Source organism: Agelaius tricolor, unplaced genomic scaffold, assembly GCF_023055355.1.
Source record: "Agelaius tricolor isolate 1412-34295 unplaced genomic scaffold, bAgeTri1.0.p SCAF_8, whole genome shotgun sequence".
Taxonomy (NCBI): Eukaryota; Metazoa; Chordata; class Aves; order Passeriformes; family Icteridae; genus Agelaius; species Agelaius tricolor.
In genome coordinates, this window is record NW_027269268.1 from 2,652,372 (window position 1) to 2,668,322 (window position 15,951).

A 15,951-nucleotide genomic window follows, 5' to 3' on the forward strand; every position below is an offset into this window, starting at 1 on the left:
AATACCTTGGAAGAGATTCTTCCCCTGCTCCTGCCTGTATTTGTCAGAAATGGTTCATTTAGACAGCACAGCACTCACAAAGAACCAGCCCACAGGAGTCACAGCACCATTGCACTCATCCTGAAATCCTGGCCAACAGCATCAGCTCTGTGCCCTATCCCCAAACTTCTGTCTGCCCAATGTTTTCAGTCCCAATTCAGCAAGACAAGAGAATTGAAAAGGATTCAAGTCTTGAACATCAGATGGTGACAAAAATGGCCTATTTAATTCCTACCTCTTAACCATGAATTATTGTTATTTCTGCCCTCTGTGCTCCCTTGTCCCTCCCCATTCTCCTGGACAGGATTATAAACTGTACTTTGAAATAATACACTTGCTGCAGCCTGAGGAGCTTCAATATCAGCACCTTGACCTTTACTTTCTGAATTCCCATCCCAGTAACAGGATTTTGGGCAGTGTAAAGTTTTACAATTTGATTTACTCCATACAATTTATAGGCCACATGTTCTGCACATCCCTCTCCTCCCTCACAAGCATTTGTTACCTGCATGAGACAAAGCAGCTGAGGTAAGGCACAGACACCAGGTGGAAACAACCAGCTAGTGCAGGAGGACAAGGAGCTGTGCACAGATCTATTTTATTTACATCTCTGTAACTGGAGCTCTAAGATGGAACACAGCTCAGCCAGGAAGGACCTGACAGGGGCTGCAGTGCCCTGCGTGGGGCTGGGCTGGAGCCAAACTGCATCCCTGGGGAGGCCGTGGGCCCAGCCCTCCCTGGCTGTGACACGCAGCCTCTCACTGAGCACCTCCATTCCCCGTCAAACAGAACACTCAGGAAGGAACACAATCAACAATTCCAACTACAGAAACCACTGAGGTGCCTTTCAGGACCCCACAGTGTTCAGTCAGTTCTTACTTTGCAGTGCATGAGGTATTTCAGCAATAAATTCCCTGTCATTGCTAAGAGCTGAGCAGCTCCTAAGTGGGAGGGTTTCCAGTTATGTTTTTCTAACAGCAGCTCAAAGCTTAAGCAGTTTCAGCATCCACCAGCCTGAAGCCCGTGGATTTCAGGCATCTTGCATGGATGTTTTATAATTTAAATGGAAATCCTACCTGCAGTCTTAAATACATAAATATCTTCTGCCACTTGGCTCTACTGAAAAGCTTTCTGCTAATATAACACAACATTTTCTTAACAGAGGGATAACCATATTCCTAGTTTGCACATTTTCTATCAGCACATTGGTTATTGCAGCATTTTTCTACGCCAGCCTCTTGGTGCCAGGTGACACATCAGCAGGATTTAAAGCCTTGGGCTTTTCAGGGGAGTTTTTGCCCAAGTTCCAAGTCAGATCCAGCATCTGCAGTTTGGGCAACATGCATCTCTGTGGGCGCTTGCAGCCCACACCCCAGCGCTGCAGGGGTTAATGGTGAGGGGACACTTCTCCCACGGGGCACTCTCACTGCTCAGTTCCACCCCAGAAGGCAGCAGGACTGTCCTTCAGCAGCCCAGGCATTCCCAGGGGCATTCCCAGTGCTCTCCAGGGCTGCACCATCACACCGTGGTCTCTGTTTTCTGAACGCTTCGACTGCGCAGGTGCTGCTGGATCAGCCTCTTCTCTCGTGTGTACCTGAGAGGGAGAAGGCATTGAAATAACCTCTGCAAACCTTCAGCCCAAATTCCAACCAGCTGCTCACATGTGGGTGCATTCCCAACCTTTGTGGCCATGTCCCACTTTCCCAATGCAGGCAAGTCTAGTATTTTCTAAATGTTTCCTGACACTTGGATTCAACGTGATTATCAGCCCATCATGCAGTAACAGATCTGTGGCTGCTGCATCCTTTCAGTGCTCCTGGACTCAGGAGAGGCTCACAAATATGGCAGCTCCTCTGGCTTGTACCTGTGGGACAATCCCCCTTTTTGCCAGGGGGATTTCCATCACTCACCTCAAGTTTTAAGGGGACATCAGGCACTGATGTGGCTGAAATGCTACAGAACCAAAATGGTACCACGTGTGGTACTGCATTTACCCTTTCCAAGGGAACAGCAGCAAGTACCAACCGAGCCAGTCAAAGGCCCAGAAAACAAACAGCAAACAAAATGAAGAGAAGTTACCCTGAGGGTCCAAATTTTCTGAAGACCCCACTCTGTGTGTAGTCACCTGCACTCTGCTACATCCATATGTTCTCCTCATGAGCCAATTGTACAGATTGCCCTGGACTCTGTGACACCTCATTTTGTGTCTGTTTACCTTGCAGTGGTCTGTTGAATCTCCTGCTCCTCCTCTTCATTTATTCTGTGCAGAATGGATTCCAAGAAGGGGAGATGGAATGAAATGTACTGAGCCACCTACCAAGGAGAAGACAAGAAAGGCACTACTGACTGTGGTCACTGAGGAAAACCCCACGAGCTATGAGAAGTGAGGATATACATACATCACTGCTGATCTCTTCCATGTCCCCATCCATGAGAAAGAACTTGGCAACCTTCTCAGAGGGCCCCTGCAGCAGCCTGTGCAATAAGGGAACATCCCTACTCCTCAGCTGCTTCTTTTCTGGAATGTATAAGCAGTGTCACAAAACACAGAACATCCCACAGGGGCTCCATCTACCACCTGCAGTCACGAGCCTTTTTCCCTGACAAGGATCCCATACTGACTCGAATGCAAGGACCAGATATCTAACAGGTCCCTAATGTTGTGCCATTTGAAATACCTTCTCCCCCAGTTCCCTCCTATTCTCTCAGGTGTTCCCTTTGATAAAGATCAAATCTCCCTTTTCCTGGAAAAGTAAACTGCTATGGAAGTAACCTGTTTCCACTGACCAGTGAGTACTTTGAACTCAGCATATGCAATGCAAAGCTGTCAGCTGAAATACACACAATTATTCAGCTTTTCCTCTCCAGAGGAGACATCTCTGGAGGGTGCCTGAGAAGGCAAAATGCCACAGCACACACACAGTGCACAAACAAGGACAGAGGCCTGGCACAAGTCCTGTTACTCCAAGGGACACATTCCACACACACACAGAATGATCAGAGCTGAAGTGCTCAGGCAGCAGTGGCTGGCTTACCTCCAGACGCATGGATAACGTAAAGTGCAAATTCATGGGGGCTGTTTTCTATCTGTGAAAAAAAAAGAAATTCCATTCAGACTCACAGATATTCCGAGGACTTCCCTCTCAGCACATTTTCCCTGTGTGTCTCAGCTCAGAGATTTGGATCAAAGCCTGAGACAGGGATCCTGTCTGTACAAGAGTTAAAAATACTGGATCTGGATAAGGCAGAAAGCTGTGCTGCCATGTTCACTGTCCCTGTGCCAGCCCTAACCCCTGTGTTCCCATGTGCCCAAACCAGTAACACACTGGAAACTCAGATCTTTCCTGCCTGCTTTCCTTGCAGCATCCTTAACTGCTTCCTAGAGTGTATTCTCTCCTCACACGTAGATCTGCTATTTGTGCTGCCATCAAGGTAAACCTCTGTGACCTACCCTTGTGCCTGACAGCCACATTCTGAAAACAGCACAGCTTTTGAACACTTACTTTGCAATGTATTCCCTACAACTTTACTCCCTGCTCTGTAATTCCCTTCCTTGTTACTCCTAGACGTTGTTTTCCTTCCAAGACACTCACAAGTCTTACTAACCACACAAAGTAATTCTGCAATAGTGAAGTCTCCAGACAAGTTAAACAGGAAGCTTAAGACCATTAAAGTATAAATTAAACACTAAGCAGCCATGAAAAATCAAGATATTTGAGAAATATGCAGCAGTAAGGGCAAAGCTACTTCTGATTACATACGACATTGTTGGGGGAGATGGTTCCAAGGAAATTAAAAAAAAAAAAAAAGTAGTTTCAGACAGCATGGCACTGGCCTTGAGCAGTACTTGTAGCTGTAACCTTCCCATCTTTCCACACGCCTGGCTCTCAGAGAAAGCCCGTCCCAGACAGGCGCTGGGATAATTGCTGCTGTTTTAGGCCAGCTGCAGTTCCCGGGGCTGTCTGCGGGAGGGCAGCACCACCAGGGTTAAAATTGTCCATCTGGGTTTTTTTACACTCCGCTCCACGCACTGTCCTCACCCAGCTATTCCACATCTTTCCCGCAGTGCTGGAGGGAGTGCACATGGGAATGAACGCTTCCAGAACACAGCCACGCTTCCTCCTGCCAGCAGACTTACCTTAAACTTCCAAAGCAACTGCTCTATCACTTGTCTGGTCCTCATCTGGCTGTTGATTCTTATTTTGGATTCTGACCCAAAAGCCGGAGTGAAAACTGATGTCTGGGAACAAGACAGCAACACCACGGCCTGAGCCTGAGGCACACCTCACTGGGCAGGGCTCCCTGCCCCTCAGGTGACAAAGCCAAGCCTAAAATTTCCTACCTCGTGGTTGTAGAAGTGGCCATTGATGGAGAACCTGTGAGTTTCTACTTCTGTCCTGGTGATGGTGGGGAGCTTGGTCTTCCTGCGCACGGCCGCGGCATCGCTGCTGCTGCGGGGCAGGGTGGCACAGTCGAGCTCCTGCTCCCTCCTGGACCTGAGAGTGTGACTTTCATAGCATGGATAACCTGGACAGAAGAGAACCACACGTCCTGTGCAGCTGCCAGCACCCCCAGAGGAGGGAGGCTCTCAGTGAAGGGCTTCATTTACTGTTTACTATTTATTATTTTTGGGGGGGTGGAGCGGGAAAGGAACAAGGCAGAGGCATATGATGAAGAATAGGCTGCTTGCAGGGCTTGCAGTTTGCTGATTTGCTCCCTTGGGAATGATTTCTTGGATGAAAGCACAGCTCATCGCCACTGGCTGTTCACCAAGTCACCTGCACAGCCCTAAGCAGCCCTAGGTGGGTGTTTCCCCAGCTTGCAGGGCATGTGACACACAGCAAAGAGATTTCCCTTGGCTGGCAGGGAAGCTGCACAGCCCTAAAGCTTTCCCACATGTGTTTTATACTCCCATGTGCACTTCCAGCACTTTTCAAGAGAGTTTAAACGAGAATGAGCTGACTCAGTGACAGAACAGCACTAGCTCAGGGACCTCAGGACACACACTAGACAACACTCACTATGGACAGCACAGATTCTTGTGCTTCAGGGCTCCAGCTTGTCAGTACAGCTCCAGTACTGCAACTGAACCCAATGGAAAACACCTGGCAGCAACTCACATTAATCCAGGAGTGCCAGTGCATCACCTGTGTGCTATCTCAGTAAGTACAGCTGAATATTCACCCACTATAGTGGCAGGCACTTGGCTGAAATAAAGACGTTTATAATGCATTATTTTCTGCTATTTTCTGAGAGATTTATGTTTTCCTGGCATTGTTTCCATATACTTGAACCCAGGTTCTGCTCCCTGTCCTAAAGAAGAGCTTGGATATCATCTGTGATGCAGCTCTACTTTTTGAAGTTACAAACAAGTTTTGAAGTTTTGAAGCAAACAGACAGAAATCAATGTTTGGAGAAATCAACACAGAAATAACTGCGTGCTTCCCAGTCCCTGCCCAGCACATCCCAGTTCTCTATTGGAAGCCTAAGTCCTGTTCTTATCATAGAAACTCCATATAGTTATGTTTTATAGAAGAGCTTTGCAGGGAAATTGCCTCAATCGCATCAATATCCACCCTCAGCACACCACCAGCCCCACAGGAAATGCCACCTAAAGCTTAAATGACACAAAATGAGCAAAATGCATTAATTCAACACAAAAAAGATCAGTAAACAACCAATTCAGAAATGTTCCCCTCATAATCTGCACGGGGAGAGGCTCTGGGATGCCAAGGCAAACTCAGAGATCAGAGATTCTCACCCTTGCCATGGCCTCGCTCTTGCCTCGCCCTCTCCCATTCCCGCCTCCCGTGGCCGAACCCTGGGATCGTGTGAGGGGGGACAGACCCCGTGTCCCAAATCCCAGCAAAATCCCCTTTTCCTCTCTTTTATGGCAGAGCCAAGCACTGATTTGGTGTTTTCTCAGCTGGATATGGAGTGAAAGAAAGTGTGTGCTTGTGGGAGAAATGTTCCTCCTAAAATGAGGGAGAAATGCTCCTCCATAAAGTCCAACTAGACATTGTGAGGAGAAAATGAGTTAACAAGCAGGGGACAGACAGGGAAAAAATTTTGGAGCAAATTTGAGGTAGGCTGTAGTGCAGAAAATGAACATTTTGAGGTAAACTGAGTCATGTGGAGGTAAAGGTTTGAGGATAAAATTTAGGTAATGTGTAGGGAAGAGAATGAGCATTTTGAGACAGTGAGCAGCAGGGAATGTCATAATGTGGAAGTCACTCCTATTTATGTGAGGGAGGACTGCCCTAGGGAATGGCTTTACCTGGGATTTGGCTCCTGTAGGGCCTTACAGAATAAGCCTTAGTGCTCTGTGATCCTGTGCTGCCCCTTGCACAAATTCTATTCCTCACTATTCCTCCAGTGTCACTCTTGTCCCTGCTGAAGTTTGTCCCATCCACTGGGCTCTCAAGTGTTTTCTCTCCTGCTCATATTTAAATTTCAGTCTTTTTGGGTGACTTCTATGCCTCTGCAACATCAAATTGAGTTCCCCAAAAAACACACCACTGAACCAATTTTTTTATCCTTTATTTCTCGAATTTCCATTTCCACTTGTTTCTCTAGCTGCAATAATAATGGACGTGACAGAAATAACAGCAACCAAGGGGAATAAATGGAATGTGACAGAAAATGCTAAATTTTGTCATTTGAGCAGGACCCAGCGTTCACAATGTCCAGGAAGAAGCACAACCATGAGATAATCCAGGGGTCTCTGGGTGCCAGACTGGGTCTGCAGTATTTCAGTCCATGAGAGTTACAGGATGAGGGATTCCTCACAGGAATGAAATGTGACCACAAACAGGGTTCAAGCAGCCCTGTTCCATGGGGAACAGAGAGATTGCCAGAATCACAGTGCCTTTCACTCCATCCCATTGCCTTTGAGCTCCTCCATCAGCAAATCCTGCTGCTTATTGACCCAGTTTCCTCCCTTGGCTGTGTGGGGAGGGGGATCCTGGGCCGGCGGGCAGGGCGGCCTGGCCCGGGGCTGGCTGGGCACAGGCGGGCCTGGAGCAGAGCTGGAGCCGGAGCGCGGCCTGGAAGCCGCGGCGGAAGCTCCGGTTGCAGAAGCCGTAGATGATGGGGTTGACACTGCTGTTGGAGAAGGCCAGCCAGTGAGCCAGGGGATAGATGTACACATTGATCAGCCGCAGCTGCACGTCCGACAGGCTGCCGTAGTCCGACAGCAGCATCAGGCTCCACAGGGGAAGCCAGGACAGGGCGAAGAGCAGGGTGACAAGGACGAGCGTGTGGATGGCTTTCCGCTTCCTCCTCCACGCTCCCCGCTGCTGCTCCCGGCCGCGCTTCCCGGCCCCGGGCACGGCGGCGTGGCACAGGGAAACGCCGATCCTGGCGTACAGGAGCGCGATGAGCGCCAGCGGAGCCAGGGAGATGTTGGCAAAGAGCACCGTGGTGTAGGCCTTCCTCATGGCCGGCTCGGGCCACTCCTCCCGGCACCAGAACACCGGGCGGGTGGCGTTGCCCGTGCCCAGGAGCAGCTGGAAGCGCTTCTCCTGCCGCAGCCGCAGCAGCGCCGCCGAGGGACACATGATGGCCACGGCCAGCGCCCAGATCACCGCGATGGTGGCCACGGCGGCGGGGACGGTCAGCTTCGGCTTGAAGGGGTGCACGATGCACCGGAACCTGCGGCAAGGGCACCGGGGAAGCCGTGTGAGGAACGCCTCCTATCCCGGGCAGGGATGCACACACATTCTAAACTGCCTGTCTTTCATCCTCCCTGTCAGTTACTGCCTGTGCAATCCAGCTTCATGGCTGAGAAACAAACCAATTCCTGGCAGGCTGGGATAGCCCAGTTCCACCCTCTTTAAGAGACACTGGTGGAGGAGCAGATTGCTCTTTAGACCTGCCCAGATTTTATTTTGCTTAGGATTTGTTGTGGTGTTGGGAGGGTTAATGACTGGGCTCAGGGTGGTCAGGGGGCCAGGGGAGATGACACTGGTGGTTACAGACTGCAGCATCTTACCTGTCCATGGCAATAGCAACCAGAGTGAAGACAGAGGCAGAAACAGAGATGCCTTGGACCATCCCGCTCATCTTGCACACCAGGCTCCCAAAGGGCCACCCTGCAAGGAAACATGCATTTTGGAATTGCTGCCATCTCACTGCAGGACTCTGCTTAAAATCATTCGCTCTCATCTTCCATTTCCTGAGTACAATTATAGACTCATGGGGTGGTTTGGATGGAAGGGAAGATCATGGAGTTCCAGCCATGGCCAGGAACACCGTGCCATGGGCAGGGACACCTTCCACTGACTCAGAATGCCCACAGAGCCCCCTGGACACACGCCCCTGGCTCTCCCCACCCCACGGGCAGCCAGCCCACCTGCAATGATGTTGTCCAGGAGGGTGGTGGGCATGCAGAAGAGCCCCACCAGAAAGTCACTGACAGCCAGGTTCAGGATGAACAGGTTGGTGACCGTGCGCATGTGCCTGCTCCACAGCACGATGAAACAAACCCCCCCGTTGCCCACCATGCACAGGAGGAAGATGAGCAGGTAGGAGGCGATGAAAACAGCAGCCACCCAAGGCTGGTGGAGGTAGAAGTCCACATAGGAGACATTTCCTTCCAGGTAAAGGTACTTGTACGTCCTGTTGTAATTCAGCAAATCCAAGTGAGGCCAATCCAACGAGGAGTTTGAGTCCATTCTCCTCCTTGTGTTCCAATGTGCCCTACAAGATATTTGTAAAGAGGCCATTTTAGTCTGCTTGCAATTGATCTGAAGCAATGTGATATTATTATTATTATTATTATTATTATTATAGCAGCATTGTCATCTCTTTTGGGTGCACTATGTGCTGAAATAAGCGTGAAACTCACATGCACCCTGGCAGCAGTGAGGTGGCTGAGCAATAATCACTAAAAAGTCACTAACTCCAGCACTGAAAAACAGGGATTAAAGCTTTCTCAAGTGGCATAAGCCTTCTGCCTGCAAGTATCCAAATCCAGCCCCATTTCATGGACATGAGATGGTTTTGTGTGCAGCTGGATGATTTAACTCCTTGCTCACAAGCTACCCTACTCCAAGGCTGCAATCAAGAAGGACCACACAGTGTCTGAAACATGCTGAGCTTCAAGAGAGCTGGGTTCATTTCCAAGCAGCTAACTTGACTTGGAGGCAGCATTTCAAACTCTTTCCCACATATATTTTGTCTCCCAGATGAGGATGCCTAAAGAAGCAGGGGGCAAAATTAATTGGTGGCAGCAGGCATGAAATTAAAGTGTGAGCGCAGGTGCTTTCAAGATGCTTCAAATTCCTTAATAGAAATGGGATTTAAATTTAGGCACAAGTTATCTGAATCCTGATGAGCTTGTATGAAAGCTCAGCAAAGCCTCTGCAAGTGCTTTACTCTCAAGAAGTAAGTGCAGTAAAAAAAAAGTATTTATTCTGCTGTGCCTCAGGCTTGGAACAAACAGAGCAGTGAAGACCCATCATGTTCTGCTCTCTTGTGCCTGTTCAGAAATCAGTAGCAGTGCAGTGTCTTAATGGGTCTGTATTTCACAGACTTATTAAATGCCTGCACAGCAAGGCAGGGAGACAAAAATCTGGAGTCCCTCACCCAAAATCAGCTGCTTGTAGGTTTGAACAAGTGTAGGAATAGTTGTACATTCTGTGGGGCTGTCCTTACAGACAAAGGCTTATTTATCTTGATTAGTTTTTACTCAATATGCTTTCAAAATCATTGGAGGTGATCTTATTGAGATGTCAGATGAGCCAGATGCTTTCCCCAGCCAGAGTTCAGAGTCAGCCTTGTGAGAAATGCTTTAATGCCCATTTTCCTGATCCCTCAAGGAAGCAGCACTGGTGCTCTTGCACCCCAACCTGGGCTCAAGGTGGAGAGCTCTGACAGAATGCCAACACAGATATTTGACAACACAAGTTCACACTGCTCCTTTAATCCCAGACCTGGAGCTGGGCTTTATAAATCCCAGGAGATGCTCTCACCATTAAAAAGCAGCATTCCTACTGCTCTTCCCTGTGGAGAGCTTTGTGGACAGTTGGCTAGCTGAGAAAGATCCCGTAGACATGATACCGTTGGTGAAGTTAGAAGTCTAGGAGTCAGCAGTCAGTGTCCAGTGATGGGCAAGGACATTGTGCCCTTGGTGCAACAACAGGATAGAGGAGAGGATCTTTTGCCAAAAAAATGAGGATAGTTTCAGCTGAATAATCACAAGAATGTAGAAGTAGCAACAGAATAACCATAAGAATACAGAAGTAGGCGTGGTTGGCCGATAAGTAACTAACCAATAATGAGCTCTTCTTTGCAATATGTATGAACTTCATTAACACCAATATAAATATGTGTGACTATCAATAAAGTCCGAGACTTGCTGATCACTCATAGTGAGTGCCGCTTTTCTCCTGCCAATCCAACACTTCCCCACATTACTATTATTATTATTGCCCACTAATTTTCTGCCATAATCTTCTGCCTCCCCAAGGAGTTGCTTTAGGGAGACACTGTGGCCAGGGGAAGGTGGCTTTTGGCTCTCACCACATTCCCAGTCCCCATGCCCAGCTGTCCCTGTGCTGTCCCCAGAGGTGCCTTTCCTCCCTTACCTGCTGGAGTTTGGCTTTTCCAGGGGTCTCTGATGATCTGAGGCAGAAGTTCTTGGTCATGCCATGACAGGGCTGTCCCTTATCACACTAAAATCAGGAGAAATAATGGTTATTTTGGATACATATTTTGTTTTTTCTCTCTGTTTCTAACACTAGAAGCTGCTGCCTCACAGCACAATCTCCTCAGTAATGATCTCTGGAATAGTTTTTGTCCATAGCTGGTAAACAAGAAGTTGTAAACAGCCTTGAGGCAAAACTGGAGCTGAGTCTCTTCCCAGTTGCACTAATGAAATTTTGGTTGTGGCAGGCATAGGGAAGTGGTTGTGCAAACACTGCAGATGACAGGAAATGGAAAAGCTCCATGGATTTCTATTATCCTGAAGCTGAGGGGGAGGAGGATTGGCTGGAAGGAGAAATTAAGCCAGTGCCTTGTGTTTTCACAGGGACCTTGCCTGCTAAAACAAGGGGTGATAAATAATTGAGAGAGGCACAGAGGACAGAAACATAAATCATCTAAGAAAAGGGAAAAAATTATGCAATACCTAATTGGTATAAGATGATGAATAACAGTAATCTGCTTCCACGTGGTAACTTGATAAGAGCAAGGCCTCCCTCCTTCATTTAATACACCAGAGAAAATCTGCAAAGGAATAAAGTGGGAGGGAGGGTGTGTTTTACCCTCCCAGAGTGCAAACTGCCCCAACGCAAACACAGGAGGCTCATTCCCTGCTGGAATCCCAGACACAGCCTCCATAGACAAATACACAATGTAACACCTCACAGCCTCACCAGGACAATTGTTACCTCTGGCTAGAGAAAAACAGTTTTCCCTCCTTAGAGCAGCAGTTCCAAGCCATTATGAAGTGATGCCATTGTTTTTATGTTGGGCACATGGAAGAAATCCCCTGGAGCAGCCACCACTGCCTCACCCCCGTGCACAACCTGCTGGGTTTGTCATCTTGATATCTTCATTTTCATGTGTGAAATACCCTCACAGGATCCTCTGAGGCTGAAACAAAAATAAGGAGACTTCAGAGATGGGAGGAACAGCAGGAGCATGTAGCTGTACATGAAGAACATTCAATGTGGTAAGTGCTAAAAAATTTGTTCTTCCCTTGTCCTGAGCTCAGTAATGGCACAAGAACAGAGACTTCCCAGGGCTCCCAGCTCCCAAGGTTTCCCACTTTGGAAAATGATCCCTGGTCTGCTGAAAAGTGAGAAATTCCCAGGAGCAAAACACAGGCCCTGAAGGATGGCAAAAAAAACCAGGACATTGGTCTGTGATTGTCTGAGAAATAAGGGAGAGAGAAATTTATGGATCAACCTCTGCCTCAGGGAACCAGGAAGGGAGCCACTGACTAAAAACCTGAAATGCTGTTCCACAGGGACCCTGTGCACAGCCCATGGGATTCTGGGGTCCTCTTGGCTTCTCTTTCAGAGCAAGGGGGAGCTGCAGCCACCCCAAACCCCCCATTCCCAGTTCCACAGGGAGTGGTGCAGGAGGTGTTTGGTCTGGGCTATGCAGGGCTTCAGCTGGGGACTCTGGGGATATTTGTGAATTAAGGTAATAGAACTTACTCTTTAAGTATTTAACTTTTTCATCCATCAATATTTCCATCCTATTTTATAGGAGATACCTCTGAGTGGTTCATCTCCAAATAAGCCCAAATATCCCAGTAGCTTTTCAGCTGGGAGAAAGGAGCTGTGGAAGAAAACCCACCCTTAAAAATAGCCAGTTGCAATAAAATCATTCTTTCTTACTGACATTGACTTTCATAAAGAAAAACAAGTGCACCTTGAGAAGCAAATTTCTCATTATGAAATGGGCAATCCCAGGCAGATGTGCCAATCTCGGAGCTGCACACACATCTCCTCTCAATGAGCTTAAACTGCTTATCCTCCCCTCAGAGTCATTTATCTGCATAGTCTGAGCTGGGGCCACAGGAAATAGTTTGTAGGTATTTCTTTTTGAAATAGGTACTTCCTTTTAAAAGATCTCAAACTTCAAATGATGGAGAACAAGGCTATCAGCAGGATGACTGGAATAAACACCAGACTTAGCTGCAGATTACTCATCCACTTGAGCTGGGAATAGAAAGCATTTCACTCCAAAGCCAAATTATAACTGTAAATCAGGAGATGTAAATGGCGGGTGAGGCATTCACAGCAAGCTGGTAATGGCTCTGTATTTTTATACATATATATATATTTATATATAATTTCCACCCTGCTTCATTAGAGCCAAGGCTGCTTACCTATTTCTTATCATTATGATCCCTTTTTTCCCCTTTACTTCATGTTTAGTCAACCTTTAAGCTTCTAAATATATTTTTTTATTTGATGCATCACAGGCAGTTTTAAATCTTAACTAAAATCTCAGCCAACTGCTCGCTGAAATCAGGTTAAAGTAAGATTTCCACACCCAGGCACACTTATGCCACCACTTTATTGAGAAGCCTGGCAAGCAATAAGATTTTAGCTGCCTTACCTTGGAAGCAAGTCCCCGTTTTAAAAGCTTTCAGTAGGAAATTACTCAAGTTCCCTGGGATTCAGTCTCCAAGTAGCAGTTTCCCATCCATCACTGGAAACTGGGCAGGGACCTCACAGAATATCTGGACTGGCCACAGCTTTTTCCCTGGAGAGATGCTCCAGCAGTTCAGCAGTGAGTGCTGGGGTTTGATCTATAGGAAGAGCTAAATCAATGACCCCTGCTGGGCTCTTGGCAGCACTAAATTCCCCACAAATGGGACATGAGCCTCCTAAATTGCACCTTTCAGCTCAGCCTGTGCTCATGAGTCACTCCCTGACAGCCCTGTCATTTGGTGCACTGAGACTGAGGGGAGTAATTGGGGAGCAGGTAGATAGAGGTAAAAAACACCCCTGGAAAGTGGGACAATCATGAGAGAGTCTCAGTGGAGGACAGGATTGGCAAACAACAGAAGTGCTTGGGCCCCATCAGCCAGTGAGGGCTAACGCAGCAGGTACAGGAGACAGCTCTGCCAGCAGGCAGTTGTGTCCCCCCAAAATGGGGGCACAGAGGATCCTGTAATCCCTGCCAAGTGAAAGACCAGAAAACCCAAACCTATCCCAAGGCACAGAGCACACCACAGGCGTTCTTTGCACCAGCCAGAGCCACGGAATTGTTTGATTTCCATCTCTTTTGGCACAGAAGTGCCATTGCCCTCTCTGAGACAGGCATGAGAGCAGACAGCCCATGACCTGGTCACACAGGGCACCAGGACTTACAGCCTGTCACAATAAACACCATTTTACCCCCACCCAAGCTCCTGGGCTGCAGAATATTGGATTATGCCTCACTAGGAATTGGGCAGAGCAGCCTGCCTGGCCCAAGGGCAGGACAGGTGAGCTCCCTGTGCAGCACCCTGGGATTGGATCCTTAACACTCCACCTCAGCCCATGCTGGATTTGCCCAGAGGCAATGCCTTTAGTCTTAAATAAGTGCACAGGAGAGGAACTGGCTGTGGGGGTGACAGCAGAGGTTTAAATGCAGTGTCACCTCTGCAGAAAGATGATGGTTGTGGAAGGGCTGAACTCTCCCTGTACCTTCCTGCCTTCTGACTGCTCCCTTTACATCACCATCCACATCCACACAGGGGTTTTAGGTAATCATTGATTTTTTTTTTCCTGTGACCTGCTCTGAGGATTTGAATCCTTTTGGTGCTCTTGAATTTCCATTTGCTGCTGCCTCAGTGACTCAGTTTTAATTAACACCAAATTCTAAGCCTTACCTGGATAACATGGATAGGTACCTCTGATTGATGTCAGGAATTTGACATGCTGAGAGGTTACCTGGGAAACCTCCTGGTTTGACTCCAGTTGAAGCCAATTCTGCTCAGTAAATGACAGCTGCAACCCACAGCAGTCCAAACAGCAAGGACTGCAAGGAAGTTTTCCTTGCTAGGATTTTCTTTTGGAAAAAAACCCCAGCAGCACAGATCCTTTCTTTTGGGATGAGGTGCCATCTTACCTGCCAGCCTCAGGAAATGCTCAGTTACACTTGTTTACACCCCTTTCCCCAGCAAAACACCCCAAACTGATCTCACTGCATTTCAGACTTTGCAGCCCCTGACAAGGTTCAGATTTCAATGCTAACATGAGCTACTTCAAGCTCCAGACACTTTCCTCCTACTGAAGGTACCTGCTACTGATAGAAGAGCAAAATGAAATGATGTGAACTTGTCTTAACCACTGAGAAAAAACAAAACAAAACAAAACAATCAGCCCCAGGATTTTCTTTCCCCAGTTCTGGAGCTCTGCAGAATGCTCCAGCTCCCAGCCCAGGCCCTCCTGCAATTCAGGGGCTGGAACCCCAAAGGCAGAGGCTCAGGGGTACCTGCTGCCATCCCCATCCCAAACTGCTCCTTATCCCAGCCCTGCCCACCCCGGGCAGCCCAAGGGGGGCTGTTTCCAGCCGGCAGGTCCCTGGCATCACCGGGATCCCGGGGCAGGCAGTGTTGTGCCCCTGCCAACCAGGGCACCTCCAACGGTGGCAGCAGCATTCCAGCTCTCTCTCACACACACACACACACACACACACACACACACACACACACACACACACACAGAGACCTGTTGCTCGCCGAGCTCCCGCGGTTTTCCCCAGCTCCCAGCTGCAGCAGGGAGGCAGGAGCAGCCCAGCCCCGGGGGAAGGCAGCCCCGGCCCGATCCCCCCGGGGTACCTACCCCGCTTACAGCTCCGCCGCCGCCGCCACTGGCTCCGCAGGCAGCAGCGAGGAGAGGCTGCAGCCTCTGCTCCCGCAGCCCCTGCGGCTCCTGCCTCAGGCAGGGAGGAGGGACAGGAGGAAGGAGGGAGCCGAGAGCCCAGCCCAAAGCCAGGCGCCAAGCCCCGGGGCTTTGGGGAGTGCCCGGCTGCAAGAGTTTCTGGACTATGTTCCATTGCAGAGCCTCCCTGCTCTGCTTGAGGCATCCCTTGGCCTTGGGAAGCTCATTCCAAGGGTCAGGAAGTCACAGTTACTTCTGCAGGTGCCACGCCTGACACGCCCCCATCCATCAGAATCCAGATTCCCCCAGAGCTCCGAGTGCTCCCAGCACAGTGGCATCTCCCAGACTCTGCTCCTACCTGCTGAGCTCCAGCATTCAGGTCCAGGCTCTCCAGAGATTCCAGCTTTTACATCAGGAACTCAGGGAAAAAAAAAAACCAAACAGTCTGTGTGGCCCAGGTGAAACCAGGTGGCCCCTGTAGTTGAAATGGCAGGTTCTGCCTTACCTGCCTCTGCATCAGGTTTTTCTGGAAAGAAAAGCAGCATTCCAAGGACAGATTCTAGGAGAACAGGCTTCCAAC

The 15,951-nt window shown here is 48.8% G+C and overlaps 1 protein-coding gene and 2 long non-coding RNA genes across 7 annotated transcripts; all 3 read right to left on the reverse strand.

Annotated features, from left to right (window-relative positions):
* Positions 1 to 429: 429 nt before the first annotated feature.
* On the reverse strand, positions 430 to 2,858 carry LOC139592587 (uncharacterized). The gene is made up of 3 exons (XR_011680048.1): positions 2,439 to 2,858; positions 2,255 to 2,352; positions 430 to 1,633 (listed from the first exon to the last, which is right to left on the reverse strand). It is a non-coding gene; the product is annotated as an uncharacterized lncRNA (long non-coding RNA).
* A 961-nt stretch (positions 2,859 to 3,819) lies between these two features.
* On the reverse strand, positions 3,820 to 4,529 carry LOC139592588 (uncharacterized). Its single transcript, XR_011680049.1, has 2 exons — positions 4,382 to 4,529; positions 3,820 to 4,279 (listed from the first exon to the last, which is right to left on the reverse strand). It is a non-coding gene; the product is annotated as an uncharacterized lncRNA (long non-coding RNA).
* Positions 4,530 to 6,562: 2,033 nt separating this feature from the next.
* On the reverse strand, positions 6,563 to 15,885 carry LOC139592004 (neuropeptide FF receptor 2-like). Of its 5 annotated transcripts, XM_071431282.1 has the most exons (9): positions 13,117 to 15,885; positions 12,266 to 12,713; positions 11,433 to 11,637; positions 10,629 to 10,715; positions 10,014 to 10,198; positions 8,888 to 9,237; positions 8,393 to 8,739; positions 8,033 to 8,132; positions 6,563 to 7,692 (listed from the first exon to the last, which is right to left on the reverse strand). In XM_071431282.1, coding segments are annotated over exons 6-9 (1,182 nt in total). In that variant the 5' UTR covers positions 8,890 to 9,237; positions 10,014 to 10,198; positions 10,629 to 10,715; positions 11,433 to 11,637; positions 12,266 to 12,713; positions 13,117 to 15,885; the 3' UTR covers positions 6,563 to 6,959. The 5 variants fall into 5 exon arrangements, with proteins under 5 accessions (XP_071287383.1, XP_071287385.1, XP_071287387.1 ...); XM_071431284.1 differs by lacking the exon at positions 8,888 to 9,237; XM_071431286.1 differs by lacking the exons at positions 8,888 to 9,237; positions 10,014 to 10,198 and adding an exon at positions 11,171 to 11,268.
* Between the last annotated feature and the right edge of the window lie 66 nt (positions 15,886 to 15,951).